Source organism: Fundulus heteroclitus, chromosome 20 (assembly GCF_011125445.2).
Source record: "Fundulus heteroclitus isolate FHET01 chromosome 20, MU-UCD_Fhet_4.1, whole genome shotgun sequence".
Lineage (NCBI taxonomy): Eukaryota > Metazoa > Chordata > Actinopteri > Cyprinodontiformes > Fundulidae > Fundulus > Fundulus heteroclitus.
This window is the reverse complement of record NC_046380.1, coordinates 40444224-40466364: the sequence shown is the minus strand read 5'-3', so window position 1 is coordinate 40466364 and position 22141 is coordinate 40444224. Positions and strand designations below refer to the sequence as shown.

The window sequence follows — 22141 nt, the reverse complement described above, 5'->3', positions numbered from 1 at the left end:
ATAGGACCACAGATTACAATACAAAGAGAGTGGAAGTGTTGGAATGGCCCAGAGAAAGTCCAGACCTAAATCCAACTGGGAATCTGTGCCAAGACTTCAAAATAGATGTTCACAGTCTGTATCCATCTAGTCTGGCTGACCATGAGCTTTTTTGCATACAAGAAAGGGCCCAATTCTTCTAACAAGACTGAATGTGCAAAATGTGCAATGAATACTTTTCAAAGGCTCCTCATTTCCAAAATAAATAAATAAAGCAAAGCAATACATTATATTCACTTTGCAAATCACGGCAATTGCAGCAACAATAAAGCGTTGGGGGTAGGGGTGTTAAACTTCAATGCCTCCCTCTGTAGGAGAAGACCTACATAGAAAGGTTGAAAGATCCAACTCCAATATTGGTCTGAATGTCAACAGACATACATACTCCACATTTCTGTTTAACGCACGAGGCAGCAATGCAGACTCTGTTCCAGGTTGAGAAACAACAGCTGATTGAACACATCTGCCGTGAGCAACTTAACACACTTGATTTCTCCTCAGTAATGACATATTCAAATGGCGTGCTTTGCAGGCTGGTCCATGTAGCTGGCACGGCCCACTTATGTCCTGATCAGCAAGACCTGCTCTGCTCTGCGCTCTCAGCTGCTTTGTTCCAGCTGATGTCATCTAAACCTCGTCCCTGCAGGGTTGTCTGGGGTAGATAAGACATACCCTCCCTTTGCCGGTGTCCTGCAGAAAAAAAAAAATGAGGCTGCTGCTGTGAAGATGGATTACCCAGCTGGTGACACAGGTTCCCTTTCTGCTGGAGCCACTCTGGAGTGCTAACGCAATTACGGCAATTAATCTTCAACAAAAGGGGTTCACAGCCACCTCTAATGATTTTCCACCTTTCTGCATAGTTGTGTAACCATGCAGACCTGCTAAGACATGGCACACATGCATAAACTGCTCTTGCATATAGACATAATTATTCAATCAGGCTGTACACAATGTGGACAGAAAGATATGTCACAAACTGTAGAAACGGAATGCAAAGCTTGAAACATACAGCTAATGGGTAAGAAAAATGCTTATTTGGCTTCATCGTGTACAGTGTAATCATCTGTAATCATGGACTACGTTTATTATAGCTGCATGACGCATGGGGACTGAGAGAGTCTCCTAAACTTACTTGTGAGTTACCAGGAAAACAAATTGGTGAAGTATGTTGTACAGCTTCTGAAAGAACTAAACAACAACAAAAAAACACCTAACCAAGGCTGGAGTCAGACAATCTGACTTCCATTAAACCATGATAGATAATGAATCTATTTAAGCATGTAGAAAACTTCAGTCGTTCTATTTCCAAGATAAAGAGACAGATCCACGTCTAAAACAGTGCTATTGAGCAATGACAGGTCCTATATGCAGTTTAACAATGTCAAAATCAATTTAAACAAAAGCTACAATCTACTCAATTTATTTAAGTTATTGAAAGTGTAACTCAGGTGTTCAGGAGATTTTTTACTTGGACTACAATGGTCAATTGCTGTAAGCATTCATGCCATCACATGCGTTTGCTGCTTATTGGATAAGCCTATAACTGTGAGTGAGAGTGTACAGGAGACACAGAGGGGAACGCTAAGAAGAACCTGTCCAAAGGATGTACCCAATTTCTTTGACAATCTCTTTGGTTTTGTTGAAATTCTGGATCAGATTGCTTTTGTCATCTGCATACCTAATGATGTGGTTCGTACTGAAACTGGCACGGCAGTCCTGGGTCATCAGGGTGAAGCGTTCACTTCAGCGTATTCTAATTGATGTGGTCCTCATATGACTTGATTTTTTGTCAGATCAGATGTGATGTGTTTTGGGCTGAAGGGTTTGGGACTCCACATTTAGAGCCATATAACCATTTGCTATACTTATTCATTCAACAGGATCTCAGGGGGCCTGGTGCCCATGTCTATTGGTCAGTGGGTGACAGACATTTTAAAACCCTGGACAGGTCATCAGTCCACCACAGACACACAGGACACACACACACACACACACACACACACACACACACACACACACACACACACACACACAGGATACACACACACACACACACTCCAAAGGGTAATTGAGAGAAACCGATTGCCCTAATAGACATGTTTTTGGTTTAGGCAACCAATGAATGCACCAAGAAAACATGCTAACCTAATACAGAAATATGGCAGGCAAGGATTTAAGCCCATAATCCTTTTGTTGCAAGGTAACACTGCTGAGAACTTTGCCAATAATGAAAGCCATTCTCCCCAGCTGGAGACATCGAAAACAGTAGTGAAGTTTCCAAGGAGTGGCCAAGATGACCAAGATGATTCCAAGTATAAATTGACGACTCATCCAGGACCCAAAACAAAATCGAAATCTGGGCAAAAATGGCATTCATGGGAGGAATCTAAAGCCAAACCACTGCTGAATTAAAAGACCACACAGGCTTGTGTGGAAGCCTTTGTCATTTTCTGCAAAAACCTCATTGGGGAAATGCACACAGACTGCAGTTTAGTAATGATAGCCATGCTAATGGCTATGTTAACCTCGTTACTTACTTTTAAACTCTGTACTCTTAAAACAAATCAAAGTTATAAGAAGTTTTGCAGGTTCTGTTTGTTCTTACATACAGGCAGTTGATATCTAACCTAGCCTAGCCAGATGGATGTCGCTCCGCCTAGCTTCACTCACATCCATCTGGGACCTCTCCCATAGAGAGTGATTTCTTCAACCCATTTTATTGTCCAGCCAATCAGGACGCAGGGCTGGAGTTTCGTGGATGTGACGTAGTGAAGAAGCGACCGTGAGACTGTTTTGATTCAGACAGCAATGGCGGCTCGCATCGAGGAAGTAAGCGTTAACATTGATGCTGCTATTTCTTCCGTGTTGTCCAATCTACCTAATATTGTTTCATTAAAAGAACATCAGAGAACGGCTCTGAAGGCTTTTGTTGGTGGAAACAATGTTTTTGCCCTTCTACCGACCGGATTTGGCAAGTTTTGTTTTCCGGGGCACGCCCGTGGCGGAGTGGTTAGCGCAAACCATGTTAGGAGGGCTTTAGTCCTCGACGCGGTTGGCCCGGGATCGACTCCGACCCGCGGCGCTTTGACGCCTGTTTTCCACCCTCTTCCTGTCAGCTCACTGTCAATAAAACACGTGCCACTAGAGCCGCAAACACATAAAAAAAAAAAAAAAAGTTTTGTTTTTTCCTGCGTTGCTCTCATCAGCGTCATGGGTTAGCTTCGGTGTGATAGGTTGAAATAGCACGTCGATAAAGATGACAGACAAGTGGCTTATCCAATCATGTGCAAGGATTTTTGATAAGGCCCAGCCGTCTGAAACGCCATTCCTATGGATCTGTCCCAGATGGATGAGTGGAGCTAGGCGGAGCGAAATCCATCTGGCTAGGGTCAGGTTAGTTGATATCAGGTCTGCTTTTATTCCAAATAATGAAACAAATCTTCTGCCATAAAGAATTGAAAAATATTTTTTTTGAGTTGAACAATTGTTTGTCATCAACAAAATTCTGCTTGTGCAACCTTCATATTTGCAACACATTTCATAAGTTAATAGGGGAAGAAGTGGTTTATGTGGACTTTTGTAAAACCTTATCTGTTGCTTTATTTTGGTATTGAGCACCATAATGGGACCATAAGCCCACTGTAAACAGGATGCAAAAATTTGCAAGTTCAAACAGCTTACTGAGAGAGTTTATTCTACTATCAAGTCTAAATAAGCCAATGTGACATAAACAGTTACACCACCTGATGTTTTAATCAGAACGGCAAAAGTAATATCTATAAAGGCATTTGTGCCTTTTTTTAGTCAGGGCCCCTTTGACTCATAGTGTTGGGTTGATTTTACAGTGAAGGTAAAATGACATTGAAAAGTGCCAACCTGGAAACTTTAATGGCTTGCTGATGACACTTTTACCACCTCTGTCTTGACACGTTCCAGTCTTCTCACATTTCAGTGCCATCTTTCTAAAGGAAAGCTCTCAACACTAGGATCATGTTACATTTGTCCAACGAACAAGTACATTGAACAAATTATCAAGCGCAATAAAACAGCATTTACGTTATGGAGTCATGCAACTAATTCTATTCACAGTTTTTGATCAGTAAGCAACACTTGTTTAAAAAGGGCAAGTGCAACATCCTAGGTATAACACTATTTCTTTTAACTGCCATGCAAACCTTTAAAAGGATTTAAAATAATCTAAAACTACATTCAATAAATTGGATCAACCAGGCAGAACCTGTTCATCAACACTCACAGCTAAACGGACAGCTTAGAGCCTCGTGATCTGATGAATCCCATGAGGATGCTGCTCTGTTGCAACATAAACAAACATCTGTCAAATCATTTTGAAAATCATGTCTTGATTCAAAAACAATAACACTGAAAACATATTATATCTATTAGCTGAAATGCAAAATGCAGAAGCGATGATCACATAGCATGATATGAGTTAACGCTGTAGTAAGCCTAAAGCCCGGACCGCTATTACTGGGCCAATTGGTCCAATGATTACCACAGCAGATGCTAAACATTTTCTTTGTGATGTGCACAACAGCATGTGCATATGTCGTGGATGAGAGGAGAAGGAGATAATAGGGACGAGAACCAAGGAGAGACCCAATCAGCACATTTAAAGGAGCTGACATGTGTTTTCGAGCCATGGAAACTGCTTTACTAACTCTTGGCTGGCTACAGCGTCTGGGATCATAGCAGAAGAAAACCAGTACAGCCTGCATAGAATTGGAATTGTGAACCTGTGTTCCTGCCTTTAATTTTGGAGCAGCCTAATAGGTAGTCTGAGACAAGGCTGCTTTATTTAAAGGCAGCAAACTAATGACTGAGCTTAGAAGTGACACCCAAACCAACAACATAAAAGCAGAAATCCATGTAAACAAAACACTCCTTGATTCTGTCTTTGTTTGAAATAACATTAAAACTTTGCATTAAATTATAGTTTTACAGTGACTGCACCTCAGCTTCTAATATAGATCATTAATTACATGTCACAGAATGAAAGTTTTAACATTTTTTGGATGCTATTCACACACCTTCCTATTTTGAACCTTTGAAAGGATGTACTAAAAAATTGGATGGATGGATGATGCTATTTTAAAACAATGTGACAGGAAATAAAGCCTGGAATTAAAAATATTGTCCTTGTCCTATTAACTTCCATACTTTTTGAGACTTTTCCAGACTGTGTCGGAACCATGTAAATTATTTACACTAACAATTCAAATACTAAACTGGCTGTAAATGTTATATTATTAAATATTTGTCAGATGGTGCTGGTGTCCTGTTATTGGTGGTTAACAGACGAAGGACCAATGCAAGAAGCAAATGAATTTGTGCATAACAGATCTCATAAAGTGCCATTACCAAGAAGTCTGATTGGTTAATCACTTTGTCGCGACGACTGTTTAATGTTCCACCCCAGACGTTTGAAATGACTCTGAACAACAAACTCAAATCAACAGATTCAAAAAAGGTCTGAGTGCAGCGTGATTGAAGTGGCACAGGGCAACTGAAGGGCACCAGTGGCGAAACCACTATGCAAATTCCCCTCCCTTTTGTTTGACAAGCAACAACACTGCTTTGTATATATGCAAAGCCTGGCAAGACACTAAGCACACAGCCCTGCTGTCAGAGCCGAGTCGTGCTCGGGTGCTGACACCCATTGGGTGACCCCTGCCAGCACTGACGCTTTAGGGCCAGACTTCACACTTCATCCAGACAGACACACTCCAACACATGCAAAGCTTATTGCGTGAAGCAGACATCACATCGCTGAGGTCAAACAAGGTCAGCGTGTGGGATCGCCCTCTGCTCCTCTGCATCTTGGAAACATGTCAGGAGTGGACTCATTTGATTTCTGGAGCCTCTACCATCCCCACTGAGGTGAAAACTACTTGATTAGCACTTTGAATTTACTCAGCAGCTGGTCTGTTTGGCCCCCGCCAAAGAGCTGCTGATAAAACACAGTGGATCCCATTATCCATTACTCAGTTAGGTCTCACGCTGTTCTTTTCCTCTCAGCCGGCTGCTACCACATCTGAGCAGTTCCTGGGAATCCCTCTATGGAGATGGGATGAAAAATTTCCCTGAATTTTATTATGTATGGGTATAGTCTCTCTTAAGCCTTAAAACCCCTTCAGTAATCTAAGTTTAAGCAGTACATGACGATTCAGGAAAATTATTGCATTACAAAACTTTGCATATTAAGGAAGTACATGTCTTATAGCAACCATTCAGTGGCCACTGAGTAGATTGGATGCACAGGCTTTCTGTAGCAATGAAACAGGTAAAAAAAAAAAATACACTGCTGTGTTGTTCCATGGCTGCTTTGCCATTTCAGCCTGGTATTGATTTTAGAATATCTCTTGTGTTACATTTCAATAAATCATTTCAAAATGTACCTTGAGTATATGAATGTAAAACACCTAAACTGCATCTGTAATTTACCTTCAAATCCTGCTTTGGAAACCGATGTCAAAACAATTTAGCAAAGTAATTCATATCCCTTTCACTGGGATATCCTCATTTTATTTTTTGGACATGATAAAACCCACAAGACAGTTTATCGTGAAGGTAATATAGAGCTCTTTAGACTCCTTAGCTTCAGTTTGTGTGTTTGAAAATGTGTGAGACTGTCATGGTATAGTTAGAGTACTTAGTACTCTAGTCAAACAAAAATGTAAGGCATGAGGTAACTGCTTTATTTTAAGCAATTACACCTACTGCTGCTAAAACAATGCCTTGATTACTACCCTTGTAATATTGTAATATCTATAACATGCATTTATTCTAATGATTATGGCACAACACAAAGAATACTGAATAAACACCTGCTGGTTTCCTTTTGCTCTCTGTACACAGTTATGTACGGCAGGTTCTAGCTGGATGAGGCAAAATAAAGTGCTGCCTGCTCAGGAGCTATGGAGCCTCTATGTTTTTGTCCCAACTGTGCTGTAAAGCTGGAGTGTAAGATTTCCAGATGTGTGGGGCTTTTATTGGTCTGAATAAACCCCAGAAAGGTCCAAACTACAAGATTCCTGGATGAACACTTTCAGCCAGCTGATCGACAGTGGGCAGCAACCAGAGGGAGAGGAGAAACCCTACTCCAGTTCTTTCTCAAGCTTTTTAAGAAAAACAAGATTAAACTATAAGAATAGTGATTGGTTTTGTGACCAGAACTTTTTAAAAGTTCAGTATATCATCGGTAAACTTACATAAAGGTACCCAGACAGTGACTGACATGGGGGTGTTAGTAATACTCTTCCCTTTATAAACACTATTTGGTTCACAGACAACTGCATCACCAATGATTTCAGACTTTGAAGTGGATGTTGAGCTCCACCAATACTGTCATTTTCTACTTCCTCAGTTTCATAGTTCTTATTGACAGCATTTCCAGGCAACGCTGAGAAATAAAGGCATTTCTGTTTATTTGGGTTAGGATGGCATCTTTATTTTAGTAGAGGAAAGGTAATATGCAATCCTTCTCAGGTATTGACCTTCCGCACACACTGGGATGATTTCAAGCCAAGGGATTCAGCATCTTCAGGTAGTGAAGAAAACAATAAAACCAGGGCTGTTCAAAGTGGGCAATCTGTGGCCCCTGAACGGATTTTGTGTGTCCCCCAAACGCAGTTCAAGAATGGTACATACAAGGGGGAAGTTTTTTTTGTGTGAAATCCTTAAATGGAAAATGTTAGGAACAACACAAAGCATTCATCCTTACATAAGTAAAGTCAAGTCAAGTTTATCTGTATAGCACATTTTAGCAGCAAGGTGGTTCAAAATGCTTTACATCAAGAAAAAATAAAAACTTAAAAAAAACACATTGAAACAGTCACTGGTTGTGAGAGTAGTAGCAAACCTTTGATTGTATCAGGGGAAAACATCAACACACATCAAATATGTAGGTCAATTGTCCTGTTATTAAAAAGTCAAAAGCAACTCTAAACAGATGGGTTTTAAGGAACTCAGTGTTTCGGCTGACTTACAGTTTTCAGGAGTTTGTTCCAGATTTGTGGAGCATAGGAACTAAATCCTGCTTCTCCATACTCAGAACTCCTTCTGGTTTTGGGTATGCAGAGTATACCAGAACCAGACCATCTGAGTGGTCTGGAGGGTTGATACAGCCACAACAGGCTGCATTTTGGTGCTAAGCTATTCAGTTAGTTCTAAACTAAGAGAACTATTTTAAAGTCTATCCTATGAGCTACAGGAAGCCAGTGTAAGGACTTAGAACTGGGGTGATGTGCTCTATCTTCCCGTTTTAGTGAAAACGCGAGTAGGAGCATTCTGGGTCAGCTGCAGTTGTCTGATTGCGTTTTTTGGGTAAACCTGTGAAGGCACCATTGCAGTAACCAATGCGCCTAAAGATAAATGCATGGAAGAGTTTCTCTAGATCTCATTGGGACATCTGTCCTTTAATCCTGGAAATGTTTTTCAGGCGATAGACGGCTGACTTTGTGAATGTCTTTATGTCCTTGAAGGTTCAGCTTTGATTCTATCACTACACCTAGATTTCGGGCCTTGATCACAAGTTTGTAGTTGTAATGACTGAAGCTGCATGGTGAACCTAGTTCATTTAGGTCCAAAGAGAAAGTAGGATATCAAGACAACAGGAGGAGGAGCTTAACTGATTTATAATTTCTTCTAAGATAACAGTTGAGTAGTTGAAATGTAGTAATTTTCTTGGCATTTCTTTTTGAGTATAACATTGGTAGATGTGATGTGGATGTGCAGATTAATCCTCTAATTTTTTTTAATTCTCTTTGCAAAGAAGTCACCAAATTCATTACAAACCCTGGAAGAATGAAGCTCCTGTGGTACAATAACAGGAGGGTTTATGAGTCTTTCAAATGTAGTTAATAAAGCACGAAATTGTTGATGTTTTTGTTAATGATTTCTGCAAAGAACATTTCCCTTGCATGTTTTAGTGATGAGCTGGAGATAGGCACCAGCAACCCCCGCAACCCCATGACGGACTAAGCGGGTTGGAAAATGGATGGATGGATGGGTTTTAGTGATGAGTGATAGCTTTGCAGCCTCTCTTTGTATATTTCATAATAAACCGGCAATCGAGTTGTACACCATTTAAGTTTTCTTTCAAATCTCACTAATGGGGCATTTATCTATGGAGATTTCTTCCTCCCACAGAAACCTTTACTTTAATGGGATCAATGGAATTGATAATGTTTGAAATCTTGGAAATTATCTACTAACTCATCTATTGTGTTCCAGCATTGAAATGAGGTGGATGAATATATTTGATTAAAGATTTCCGTTGTGTTGTCTGTAAAAGAACGTTTTGTTACAATATCTTTTTTGCTAAGCGAGTCGATGGAGATTGTACTTTCAAAGCTAACAGAGAAATGATCCGACAGGGCAATATCAATTACTGAGATGTTGGAAATATTTACACCCTTGCTGATAATCAAGGGGAGGGGGGCGGGGGGTGGGGGGGGGGCTGCCTCCTCTTGCAGAACCATTTCTAGCCAGAGTTCTGGGAGATGGCCGCTTAATGGTTTGTTTTGGAACCGGGTTTTTTGCTTTGTGACAAACATCCAGCAACATTTATTTAAAAGCAGACGTGGGTACACACATATAGTTTTTGAGGTCATTTGTTAAACATGGCTAAATCCAGCAACATTTTTCGAGGAAAGAATGATTCAAATCCTGTTCTTGTCTCTGACAACTGCCTAGGTTTTATCTCTTAGGTCTACAATGTTTTACAAATCCCTTTCCCTAAAAATGGACCATTTGTTTGAGTAAAACACTGCAAACATAGTTTTATTGTTGAGCGGGGATTAAAAAAAGACTCAAGACTCGAGCATTTTCAAAGTTATTGGCCCATGTGGTAAAATGTTTTGTACACCATTGGTTCAAGTTGTTCAGTTTTCGTGTGCTTAGTGACATTCACCCTGATATAAAATTATAAAATTTGTCTCAATCCTATTACAAGAGTAATGAATCAACAAATAAATAAACAGGCAGAGAGCTTAACACTCCAATAGTAGACCTAAAGTTGCTCCTTGCCCACCACAGATAACAGTCTCAGTGTGGATGGAGGAGCTGGCAGAGTCTGAGCAGAGTGGATGAGAGAATGGATCAGAGACTGATCATCCACTTAATTTCAACAATCCTGCATTATGCTCAACTAAAATGACTGATTCTGATCGAGTGAACTTTGTTCGTGTGATGACAACATGAGAGGAGGAGCTGCCAGCAGATGCAGAGGGCAGGAAAACCAAAGTACCTGGCTTATACCTCCCACAACAGATGAGAAAAACTGATAGGGACTGCCTTTGAAAGGCCTTATTAACATACTGGCTGTTGTCTTACTAAATTAAGAACAGCTAAACGATGGCAGTAAATGACATAGAACATATCCATCATACGATAGAGAAAGCTTCATGAGAGATTTCCATAGCGTGAAAGAAACCATGCACACAAACGTTGTGCTTGTGAGTGTGTGGTGAGGGAGGTGTGTGTGTGTGTGTGGGGGGGGGGATGTTTACCTTCAAGATGGACAATGACTTAAACCATACGGTGAAATCACCAAGAGTTAATACACATCCATAACTTGTGGGATTATTTTTCCTCCCTCAACATTTCTTTATGAGCTCGGCACAATTATGTCGTATTAAATTATTATGTACCTACCTTGGTTTAAAATGTTTTGGGTCATGCAGCTGTTGTGAGGCAAGGCAAGTTTATTTATGAAGCACTTTTCAGTAACACGACGATTCAAAGTGAAGAGTATGTGCAGGTAAATCCAGCTGTTAAGAGATGAGCCTCACAATAAGATTCTGGACCAAATTAGTTTTGCACGTTTTGACCTTTATGGACACAATCTATGTAAATGACCTGCAACATGCCCATTTATTGCACTTGAATTCTTTTTTTCCCCACGCAATTTAGCGCTCCTTATTTGGAATTTTTGAAGATTAACCCCTTAGATCTCACTCACACAGACCGTGCATACTCCGTTCCATCACAAATAAAAGCCATTCTATTTAATGGGGCATTTCCCACTGCGGCACGACAGAGAACAATCCTCCGTTGTCTGTCAGAAATATGGATTGAGTCTATTTGTGATCAACTTCTAAAAGCCAGATGAGCCAGACACAAAGCCACACACAGGAAGTGTAAAGCAGATTCGTTATTATTTCAAAATAAATAAGGGAGGGGGGCGGGGCTGTCTGGATGCATGAACAAATTCAGTTTGGATTGCTACGTGGCATATTTAGCGATGGAAAGACACAAGAAATGTAGTCAGTGCAAAGTCAGCCTTACTGTTGATCTGTCTCATAAATTCACAATAAAATATATTGAGGTTTGTGGTTATAACAAGACAAAACTTGCAAATGAGTGTGGATACTTCTGCAAAGGACCATAACTCATACTGTCGTTTTAGAATGGAGATGGACCGACAAGGCTCCTCAATGGAGCCGGAAAGATGTTCCCTTCTTGAGGCCATCTGTTCTTTGTTCACACAACTCAACGAAGCCAGCTGAGTATTTTAAAAATCTTAACCTTGCTAAAAACAATGGCAACATAAGAAGGGGGAAACTCCAGCAGTTCTTGCAGAGAGAAGGAAGCAAACCCAACTGCCTAAATGTTGCTTTACCTGCTGCTCCCCTGGAGCGGTTCGCTGCCCTTCTGCCACGAGATCATACCCCATGGAGACATCTTGGGCTTGCACTCGATGAGGATGTCTCCTCCTACTTTCACCAGCGTCTGACTCTTCAGTTGATTGTGAGAAAAATCCGGGGCAACGGCTGAGAGAACAGAAGCAAATCACAGCCATTGTTAATAAAAATCTCTTTGTGAAGACTTTTTTTTTTGTGTCTAATATATCTCTGACCATTTATCTCCTTATAAACATGTCGCTCTGTGTGTTTTGTTGTACCAGTTTGCAAAATGAGTTAATTAAGAAGCAGAATTTTCCCACATGGATTATTCAAAGAGACGTGATTACATAATTAGCAATCAGGCATCTGATGTGGAGTTCAGCAGTTTGAAGTAAGCTTATTAGTATTATTTTCTGGCAAAAAGCAGGTGAATTTGAATTCTCATGGCTATTTAAAAAAGCCTGAAGCTGTGCGGCCATCTCTTACCCCCCCAGCACTTCTCTTCTTTAGGCTCAATCTAAGTGTGACCAGAGCACTTTGCTGTATTGAGCCTAATTTTAATCAGCGACATAATCTGGATGTGATCTGTGGGATTTTGAAGGCTGAGATTGAAGACTGACAGTCTTGACAAGGCAGATGGACCAAGACTACTCAGCAGAACAGCTCTGGCCTACATCACTGTCAATCCGACACGGTCATTAATGCTTTTCAATCACGGGCCAAAAGGAGAGGGGACGGAAGTTATCTGACAGTTGGTTGGTACCCCTAGTAATCATGTGTGGAAATCTCCTGAATGCCTGCATCTGTTATTGCAGCAGCATCAGATAATGCAAAAATCACACCTGGAATTTTAGAGCATTTATTGCGTGGCTGACAACTTAGCTTGTGTCAGTAAATGCATGTTTTTAATAAAGTTGCAGCTAGCACAATTGTTGGTATTGTTACTTTGGACAACTCTTTTTTGCTAGCAGAACAGAATATACTGTTCTGTTATAACATTTTATAAGCATGGAGCTTTGACCAATTCTGTCTGCACAATCTCTCCAGGACTTCAGAAGTCCTGGGTAAAGATGCACAATGGTAAAAATTACAATATTTGGTCAGCTATTATCTTCAAAGTGCAATGCATTGATGCACTTACCAGAGATAGCTTTGAGTATGAAATGGTCAAAAAAAGTGTTGAGAAAAGGATCTCTGAAGACACACTCCCTTCACATTTTTCCATCTGCAATCTCCTCCAGCAGCACCGACCATGCCGTCGTTCCACAATTACGAGCACCTTTACGAACCTATTTATGAACACGTGTGATTGTCTCCAACTTAGGAATCATCACACCTGACTTGTTAGGAATTAATCTGCTGATCGGACCCCGTTTTCTTTTTCAGTGAAAAATAAAGAGCCCCATAGGTAGTTTACATGCTCCCTAATGCACAGACCAATCCACATTTACATCAACATGTGACAAAATCAACATGTACCTTACAGTTTACCTCTGAGGCTTAGTCCACATGTAGCAAGGTTTTTTTTTTTTTTTTTTTTTTTTTTTTTTTAAAAGGCACCTTTTTAAAAAAAAAAATAATACTATACACTATAGGTTTTTAAGAAAAGTTTTTATGCGCACCAACCTGCAGAAATAAGCCAGTGAGCTTTATTTTAATTTTTTTTAAATATGGCAGACACATAGGGGGCAGTGTAACACAAAACTAAAACTTCAGTCAGCCAATCAGAATCCTTCAAAACAACCCCGACTTGCTGTTAGGAATGAATCATGGTGCCAGGAGGTTTGATCTTGTGGAAAGATAAAGAAGTTGAGGTTCTTTTAAACACCATATTAGAAAATAAAGTTAATAAAACTCAAGGCAATGTCGATTTTAACTCCACTGTACGGCCCAGTGTATAAAGAATGGTCGCACATATGTGACCCAGAGCAGACCGTGACGCGCCTGACATTAATATCTGTCATTTCATGTATACACACGTTTTTAGGGTAATTTGTTTTAAACAATGTATAATGCCGGTTATGTGTGGTTGAAAGGTATAACCACATAAAAATGTGTTGTTTTTAGCAGATATCCTGCTATGTGTGGGCTAGGCCTAATTGAGGTTGTTTCCATAATTTTTTGAGGTGTGCTATGTTACTTCTATGTTAATTCTTTATATGGATATATACCATAAAAGCTCCAATTCATGAAAAAAACATCTGGGATTGATGCTGTTTGATATAAATATAACTGAAAGTTACATTTCATTGTATTTGGGGGGGTTTAGTACATTGTGGTTTGTTACTGTCAAAATTGTTAAAATCGTTTGTGTGGCTGCTGCACATTTTTATGGTGGGTAAAAAGTTTGCGTTAATTACTGCAAATTTGTATACATTAATTTTTAAACATCCCCAGTTGCGCCGCAAGTTGTTTGTGCATGAACACTCTTTATACCCTGGGAGTGTTTGCAGTTGTTTTGAATGTCCTCTTCCTATTGACTGTTCTCCTGAGTAAAAAAAAAATAAATAAATGTCTGAGTTAGACCAAACCCCCTTCAAAGTGCGAGTAATGACGTTGTCATCATGTGTACCTTATGTAATACACGGGTATTATTCTAGACATTTTCTTTGTTATTTGCAGATATTACTGGAATTTTTCAACATCATTTTAGAAAATATGCTAAAAAAAGCAGACATTTCAAATGGTGTACTAATTTTTTTTAATATGACCATACTTTTTATGGTGGGATCATTTCTTCGCTGGGGAATAAATGTCATCAAACTAAAGATTGTATTTTTTTAATATGGCAGTAAAAGCTGATTTTATTTTAAGGAGTTATTACACATCTCTACCAGGGCAGCTAACAAATTTGCCCCTATCAGTATGCCGTATTGCTTTCATCTCTATAGAGCGCAGACACCCTCGCACTGAACCTTACCTATGACTCGGAGCTCTGCATTGGAGTAGACCTCGCCGTGCTTATTCCCCGCCACACACTGGTACATTCCGGTGTCGGACAGGGTTAGCCGACTGATTGACAGAATCCCATTGGCAACCTGTATGCGCTCCTGTGGACACAGAGACACACGCCTTTAATATGCCTTTTTTTTCCCCCCAGTGCTCATCTACATAAAAACAGCCACGCAGCGGGCCTGTGAATTATGGTGTAGAAGTGACAGACGTGGCAATAAATCTAGGTTTTCATCACTAATGGAGGGAAAGGCTTGGGTGGATGGAGGCAGGCTAGCAGAAAATGACCCTAATCAATCTACATGTTTATGAGAGAGAAATAAAACCATGCCCTATTTATATCCCCCCACTGCAGCACATGGCCTGTTTCCCCTTCAGCAGAAGGAGGGGATAAGAGGGGAAGGAATATCATAACATCTGAAAATTGCTTTGCAGATCCCGTAGGTATGCCCTTTACATACTAAGTGATGTGTACCTGGTAATGCTCTAAGCTTCCCCTTATGGACTATCGTATTTGGTCCCCTGCAAGGGAAATCAAGCTCATCGCTGAGCCCTCAAATTAAAGCGTGTTTAGCCACTGCAGAGCTTGATGATCCGAATACTGAGCTGGACCACTTGATCAGCTAGGCAGAAAGAATCCGAGCAGCGTTCCCTCTTTATGTATCCGGTGCTTCAGCAAGCGTAGCATAACTTGCAGCAACAGCAGGTTGCCACAAATTTATCTCTTGCATTATATCCTGTGGTATAAGCACAGCGACTCTGTACGGCATCATTGTGCAAATGCGTCAAGCCAGCAGCAGCGTGGGGGTCATTAGCTGAACCTCAAACACAGACTCAGAAACAGTGAAGCAAGAAGAAGCGGGACAAAATAAAGCTTGACCCGACGTCATGGTAGCCGTCCTTTGGGCCGAGCACAAGGCGTAAATCGCCATCTCTGAGATTGTGTGGTGTTATTGATGTGCTGTTGCAACTTTGGGAAGGAAGATGTACTATATAAATGATGCACAGTGCCCTGCAAACATATTTATGCCTTATTAATATTTGATGCCATAGACTAACACAAAATGGTTTTGCAAATAAAAAACAGGAAAGTGTAGCATACAATTCTGTTAAGTCCACTTTACCTCATAGTCCTAAATAAAATCCTAATCCCTTCCACTTTGTTGTAACACCACTATGTGGAATAAAGTACAGTGTAACAGGTTGCATTCAGACATGCACTATTTAGTCTAAAGAGTCTGCTTGTGGGTCATTTAGCAGAAAAGAATTACAATAGAAAAGAAAAATCCATTATTGTCCCTCAGTGGGAATATTCACATGAACCAGCAGCAAACTCACAGGCCAGTGGAAACATACAGGTTTACAAAGGTTAAAATATATATGTAAGAAGAAAGTAAGAATAAATGACTACATGGTAGGCTAAGGGTCAACATAATCAGTATCTCAATATAATCGATAATATAAAAATCAATTATTCAAAGATACTAATTTCCAGCAAAGTCAATATAAAATGACCCATTCACATTTCCCAAAGTGTTGCACTTCATTTGACCACAGTGCTGCAATGACAGAGACACTCTGCTGATCATCTCAACTAAAATCTGCTGCTGGAAGTTGAAACTCATAGTGAGTACAGGCAGAAAAAAATATGTGACCCTTTTTATTGACAAGACAAACACAAAAGTGTTGTTTGGAGGAATTTTCCCTATAAGGTAGATGGACAAGAAAAAAAAATAACAAATGCTGCATGATACCAAATGATAAATTAATGCCACAAGCTATTCCTACAAAAATGCACAAGTTCAGGAAAGCCTCTGGATCTCCAACACTGAGGTACTAAGTCTCCAGGACTAAACTTCCAGGACAACATAAGCCAACGCTGTTTGTAAAGCATTAGCTTCTTGAATATGGACTGTCCAATGACGGTGCTCTGTCGGTCTGAGCTCCCCCTGTCAAGATGTACTTCTCAGGTGTGCACGTTCTACCACGGTACGAATTATCAGAGGGAAATGTTAATAAACTGCCTGCCACCAAATAATAAAGCAACAAAACTACCCAGTGTGCCCCTCCTCCTAAAGCTATTGAAGGCTATTGTGGCTAATGAGAAGACGGAAGACAGACTGAAGCTGACAATCAGGGCAGATGAAAAGAAACCAGTAGCAAAATACCCTGCTGCTGTAGCTGATGACCAAAGAAAACATAATGCAAAATTACCACAAAGACAGAAATCATACAGGGTTGTTGGTGAATAAATGTATTTGCATAGTCAAGATCCTTGTTTCCACTGTGAAAATGTGTTTTGTATGGGACAGACTAATGTTTTTTTGAAACAATCTCTTAGTTCAGAATTATTATTTTTGGTCCCTTATTAGTAAAATCTGTATTTATCATTAGCTAGTTTGACAAACAAACGGAAGCACACAGTTACACATCAAGGATAAGCAATTACAGGAGAATAAAAGAATTGCAAGACTGAATCGAAGATAAACTAATATGATGATGATGAAGATTGTTTTTATTGTTGTTATAAAACACTTCCATAAAGCATATTAACATTTAAGCTCCTCGTCTACTGTTTTGCCAGAGAAGTGACAGCAAAAGTATATATTTCTCAAATGCTGAATTTTATCCTGCATGGCAGCACAACATCATGTGCCTTCAAAACATGTTTGCCACTGTATTGAAAATGGTATTGAGAATTGAGTATTTCTCTTAGTATCAGGATGGAGTTTGACATTTTACTATCATGGCAACCCTAGAAGGACAAATTTATAGTATGAAAACGTAGCCTACTGTGCAGTGCTTTGAAGAAATTATAATTAGACAATTGCATAGTGAAAAGTATATTTTGCTAAAAACCTTTCCAACCGTGTATCCTTTTCCTTCGACTGCACAATTTTACATTACTATATTTTCATCTATTACATAAAATCCCAATGAATCACTATAAAGCTTGTGGTTGTAATGTGACAAAATAAAGTTAAATCAATGTAACTTGCATGCTGCACTTAAAGATGATAGTTTATCAATGACTTATCTGTTTGAGCTAGACAAATAATTTGACCATTATAATGAACAGGAATGAGAATTTTCAGCTGAAGCTTTTTAGTCAATGCCATATTCTGTCATATGAACTTTTCGGCTTGGCAGAGTAAAATTTCTGTCTTACCTTGAGTTATTCTATCACTGTTTAGCACAAATACTAAATGTTTAGGGGGCTGTCATCCAATATCTGTGCAGTGGTGGTTTTGGTTTTACTCTGGCTCACCTTCAGTGTCATTAGAGTCCATGTGAACTCCAGATGCAAGGGGGATTAAGGCGCTGTCACATGAAAACGGAGGCTGTCGTCGCTGAAAGATCACAAACTAATCCCGCATTTGAGCAGGTTGCGCCTAAAATTTCCATAATGCTCAGCAGCTCCGGATGTGCAGGGACGAACATCCCTTCTGGCAAGTGAGTGAAATGGTGGCGGATATCAGTCTGTGCAAGAGAAGCACTCCCATTTACAGCTGCTATTAATTAACCATGGCGTTCTTCTAAAATCAGCAGTTTTTCCACTCTTGGACCTGGGGGGACCATCTGCACTTCTTCTGCAGAGTGAAAATGATTGGCAATGTCATGTGCCAAGCAACACAGAGTTGATTTGCATGATAAAAAACTGACAAAAGTAAAAAAAAAAAAAAAAAAAAAGTGTTTTCTAGTGTTCAGAAAAATGGGAATGTTGAGTCTGATTGCTGATGGGCTGTTTAAAGCGTTCATATGTATTATTCATGTTCGTCCTACACTTTTCCAGATTTATATTAGCAAGAGTGCACAATCCCTTTTCAACCGTTTTTTTAAGAGATTGAAAAAGTATACATTCACTTTACTGCAGATGGATAGATAGATTTTATATATATATAATTTCCTGTTGTTTTTAGAGATCTGCAAAGTACCCAAATTAATAAAGACTTTCCCAGACACATAGGGAATGCTGAGTCCAATCTAAAATCTTAAAGTGGCTTTAGAGTGAGACTAATGTAACAACTAGCTTGACTTGTTTTTTTCAAATATTATAGGAATTAACTGATGGCTTAAGTGAAAAAGTAGAAATCTCTTGATTGCCTTCCTTAAACGTGGAGATGTAAAAAAAAATGGAACAATCCATCAAAAATGAATCGTAATATCCAGAGTTTCACCTTCAAAACAAAGTCACAACAAGGATGAGCACGAGAAACTAATAATGTTCACCAGAGTAACACTATAAGAAAAATCTGCTCATTGTTTCTAAAGATCTTTGATTAATTTACCGTATGTGCCCGATTGAAAATTAAGCACAGCAGCAGGCATGAACTAGCCTCCCAAGTGGCTTTGCAGCGAGAGGAACAAAACCTTTAATCTGAGCCTCCTTATACTGCTACAGTACGAATTAGCAAGCAAAGCAGGGAATTTTAACTATCTCCCCACGGCTACAGCGGGGCGCAGTTAACCTGCCTGTAATGGGATTACCCACTACCTAAATTCTTTTGCTTCAGATGTCTAAAAGGAAAAGCCTCAGTTCAAGTGTGTTCACTACAGTAACTCATCTGTATGGTGGTCCCATAGTCCTCTGAATGCACCAAAATCCTGTTTCACGAAGAAGTAACCTTTTAATTGCACAGCCTCTTAATCCTGAAGCCATTGGCAATAAAACAGAAGAGAGTGGAGTCCTTCAGATGAAAACAGCCACAGCAAAAGATACATTTGAATAAACCCTTGCTTTTTGACCCAGACAGGTAATTAAAAAATGGTTTGGTGCCCCGAATGAAAACAGAAGCATCCGTGCTTAAAGTCTGACAAAAAGAAGGAGAAAAAAGGTAATACAGGGAATCTATTTATCGCATGTTTTTACACTTTGATGCAGGTTTCAATAAAAGCAAAAACTGCTTAGCACTAGGCCTATGTCTTGTGCCATGACATCTCACAACAATTAAAAAGCGACGATATTGCTTGCCAAATTGAATGTCTCATCAATAGCTGTCAAGAGACTGTTAGCAAGTGACTCTGTCTGCTTTTATTGAATGAAGTTATTAAGCATGTGTCCTGGATTTAAAAGTGAGTGCTTTAAACTGGATACACAGTTGTATGCATGTTTGAGACTGATTTTGGAGTAAAAACAAAGTCGCCGTAGAGTTGCCATGTCATGATGACTGAGCCAGCGAAGAAAGACTGTTCATTAGCATTCAGTAAGTCTCTACTGATTTTTGTCTCGTAGTGTCTTGGTACCCTGTGGAAAAAGAAACTGTGACAGAGTAACAGATAAGATACAGCTAGTCCTTAAGCACAGTGAGAATAATATGACTAGCTAAGGTTAGCTGCTAATGATGCTAAAACCAGAATCTGATTCATAGCTTGCTATTGACGCTAAAGTCGTTTTGAATGAGTCTGGACTCCATTTGATCATTTGTATTTTAAAATCTAAAATTCATAGCTTGAACAAACCTGAGCGGATTAATTCTATAATAAACAGATTTTTAGAATTATGAAACCTTCTTTCTGATTCTAAAAAAGCAAAGCCAGCATTTTTTGTTTTGTTTTAGGGAATGTGGGCTACATTAAACTTACACGAGCATGTAACAAACAGTCATACTGAATACAGTAGAATATAATTTCAAAATCAGTTTGTCTTTTATTTCTTCTAAAAATACTGCTTAAATCCCTTCTGATCTCCACTATTTTGCACTGTCCCATCCTGCGAGCAGGGTGTAAAAATAAATCACCCTATTACCATCAAGAGCTGACATTAGGAACTAGTAGACAGCTACAAAAACCTGGCTGCAGTTACTGACAAGATTTTAAAGCCACAACCTCAATGTCTGCAAAAATAAATTTTCTCCAGTTGAACACTTTTAATGTGGACAAAACACTGATGGTTGTATTCTACAAGTCTTTTATAGAATCAATCTTAAAATGCACCTAACAGTGCAGAACAAATAACATCATTGTCAAAGCAGCTAGTAACTTAACTGGCATATAGCAGCTCTCTCTGTTTGATATCTATGATGGTCGAGTCTTGAAATAGGAACAGGCGATTTTGGTCAGCCTTGATCACTCTTTCTCACAGAAGTTTGCACTTCTCCCCTCTGGCCAGCAATTCAGGCTCCAGAGGGCTAAAAGTAATAGGTATAAAGTTTCCTTTATACCTTAAAATGATCAATCTGCACAAGGTACTTCACTGACGATGACAATTTTTCTGCTCTGACTAAAGCATTTTTTTTACTCATTATATTCATAGTTACTAACGTTGGGGTTGTTGTATAATGTAAGTTGTCTGTTGCGCTACACTGCAAAACAAATTTCAAACGGATAATAAAAATGACTGATTCTCTTACATGAAATATGTGAGGTAAAGTAAGGTGGGTTTATTTATATAGCACTTTTAAGTAACAAGACAAAGTGCTGTGGATGCTTACATATATCAATTGTTTCCAACATCCAGTCACTGTCAATGCACTACATGCCAGACTGTGTAAAGAGAAATACACCTCAGCAGCACAAAGAGTGGCAAAAAATAAATACAAAATAAAAATGTATTGTTGAAGAGGGCTTATTATGCAAAATTCACTTATTGCATTTTATTTTGTACTTCAATTTAAGTCTCTACTGCTCCTAGAAACAGCCCAAGCACTAAAAAATGCATCCGATCCTTTGTTGGCCAGAAGCAAATGTTTTGTTGGTGTCTTGAAAATGAGCCGTTTCAAAAACCTCCCGATTATTAGGTCACAATCAGCGGTAACCCAATTAGAGCTCCACCCACTTCCTTTTTAGAAGAGGAGTGCGTTTGGTCAGCTGGTTTTCCCACTGTATGCGCTGTGCAATGGCTGCTGGAAAAGATAAAAGTTTTGTTGGTGTGCTGCAATAAACCACATGTGTTTGTGACGGAAGAGAAGAGCTGTGTGGTTTCCTTTTATTTTTGATGGCAATGTCCAAAGAAGATGCAGCATCCCCAAAGACAGTTCCAGTGTAAACATTTAACAGCCCGTCGGCACCTTTATTGTGAATCAGGAGCGCTAAAGCGGAAGAACCTGACTAAGCGACTGCATAACTTTGGTAACTTTATAGTTTCCAGCTGGCGTTAACTGAAGCCGCTTTGGACTCGTGGCAGAGGAACCAGCATTAACATGGACACATTGCACAATAACTTAACCACTACTGTACAGCGCTCCGTTGACGGAGTACATGTTCACCAGTATGCTGGACTCACTTCAGATTCTGTGTCAGGAGTCCGCGTAAATAATAGCATCTGCGGATAGAGAATATTCCTAGTTTCCAGTTGACGTTAACCGAAGATCAGGAAGACGGAGAAGGTATGGACTCGGTGAATTTGTGAGCGAAGGACACAGTCATGAACCACAAAGTTTCTCCTTAGGATGGATGGACCATTTAGCAGCAGAAAGATTGGGGCAGAACATGGAACTCATCTGGCATGGGGTGAGTTTGAGAAGTTTAAAGAAAAACTATTATGATGCATCGTACTGAAACTAAAG

At 39.6% G+C, this 22141-nt stretch overlaps 1 protein-coding gene across 2 annotated transcripts in view; it reads right to left on the bottom strand.

Moving 5' to 3' along the window:
• The window catches only part of cntn4 (contactin 4), a 287425-nt gene that overhangs the window by 66446 nt on the left and 198838 nt on the right, over positions 1-22141 (bottom strand). For both annotated transcript variants that reach the window (XM_012874550.3, XM_036151210.1), the window contains exons 10-11: positions 14605-14734; positions 11681-11831 (exon numbers count right to left, since the gene is read on the bottom strand). In XM_012874550.3, coding sequence (XP_012730004.1) covers positions 11681-11831; positions 14605-14734 — 281 coding nt within the window. The remainder of the gene's footprint in view (positions 1-11680; positions 11832-14604; positions 14735-22141) is intronic.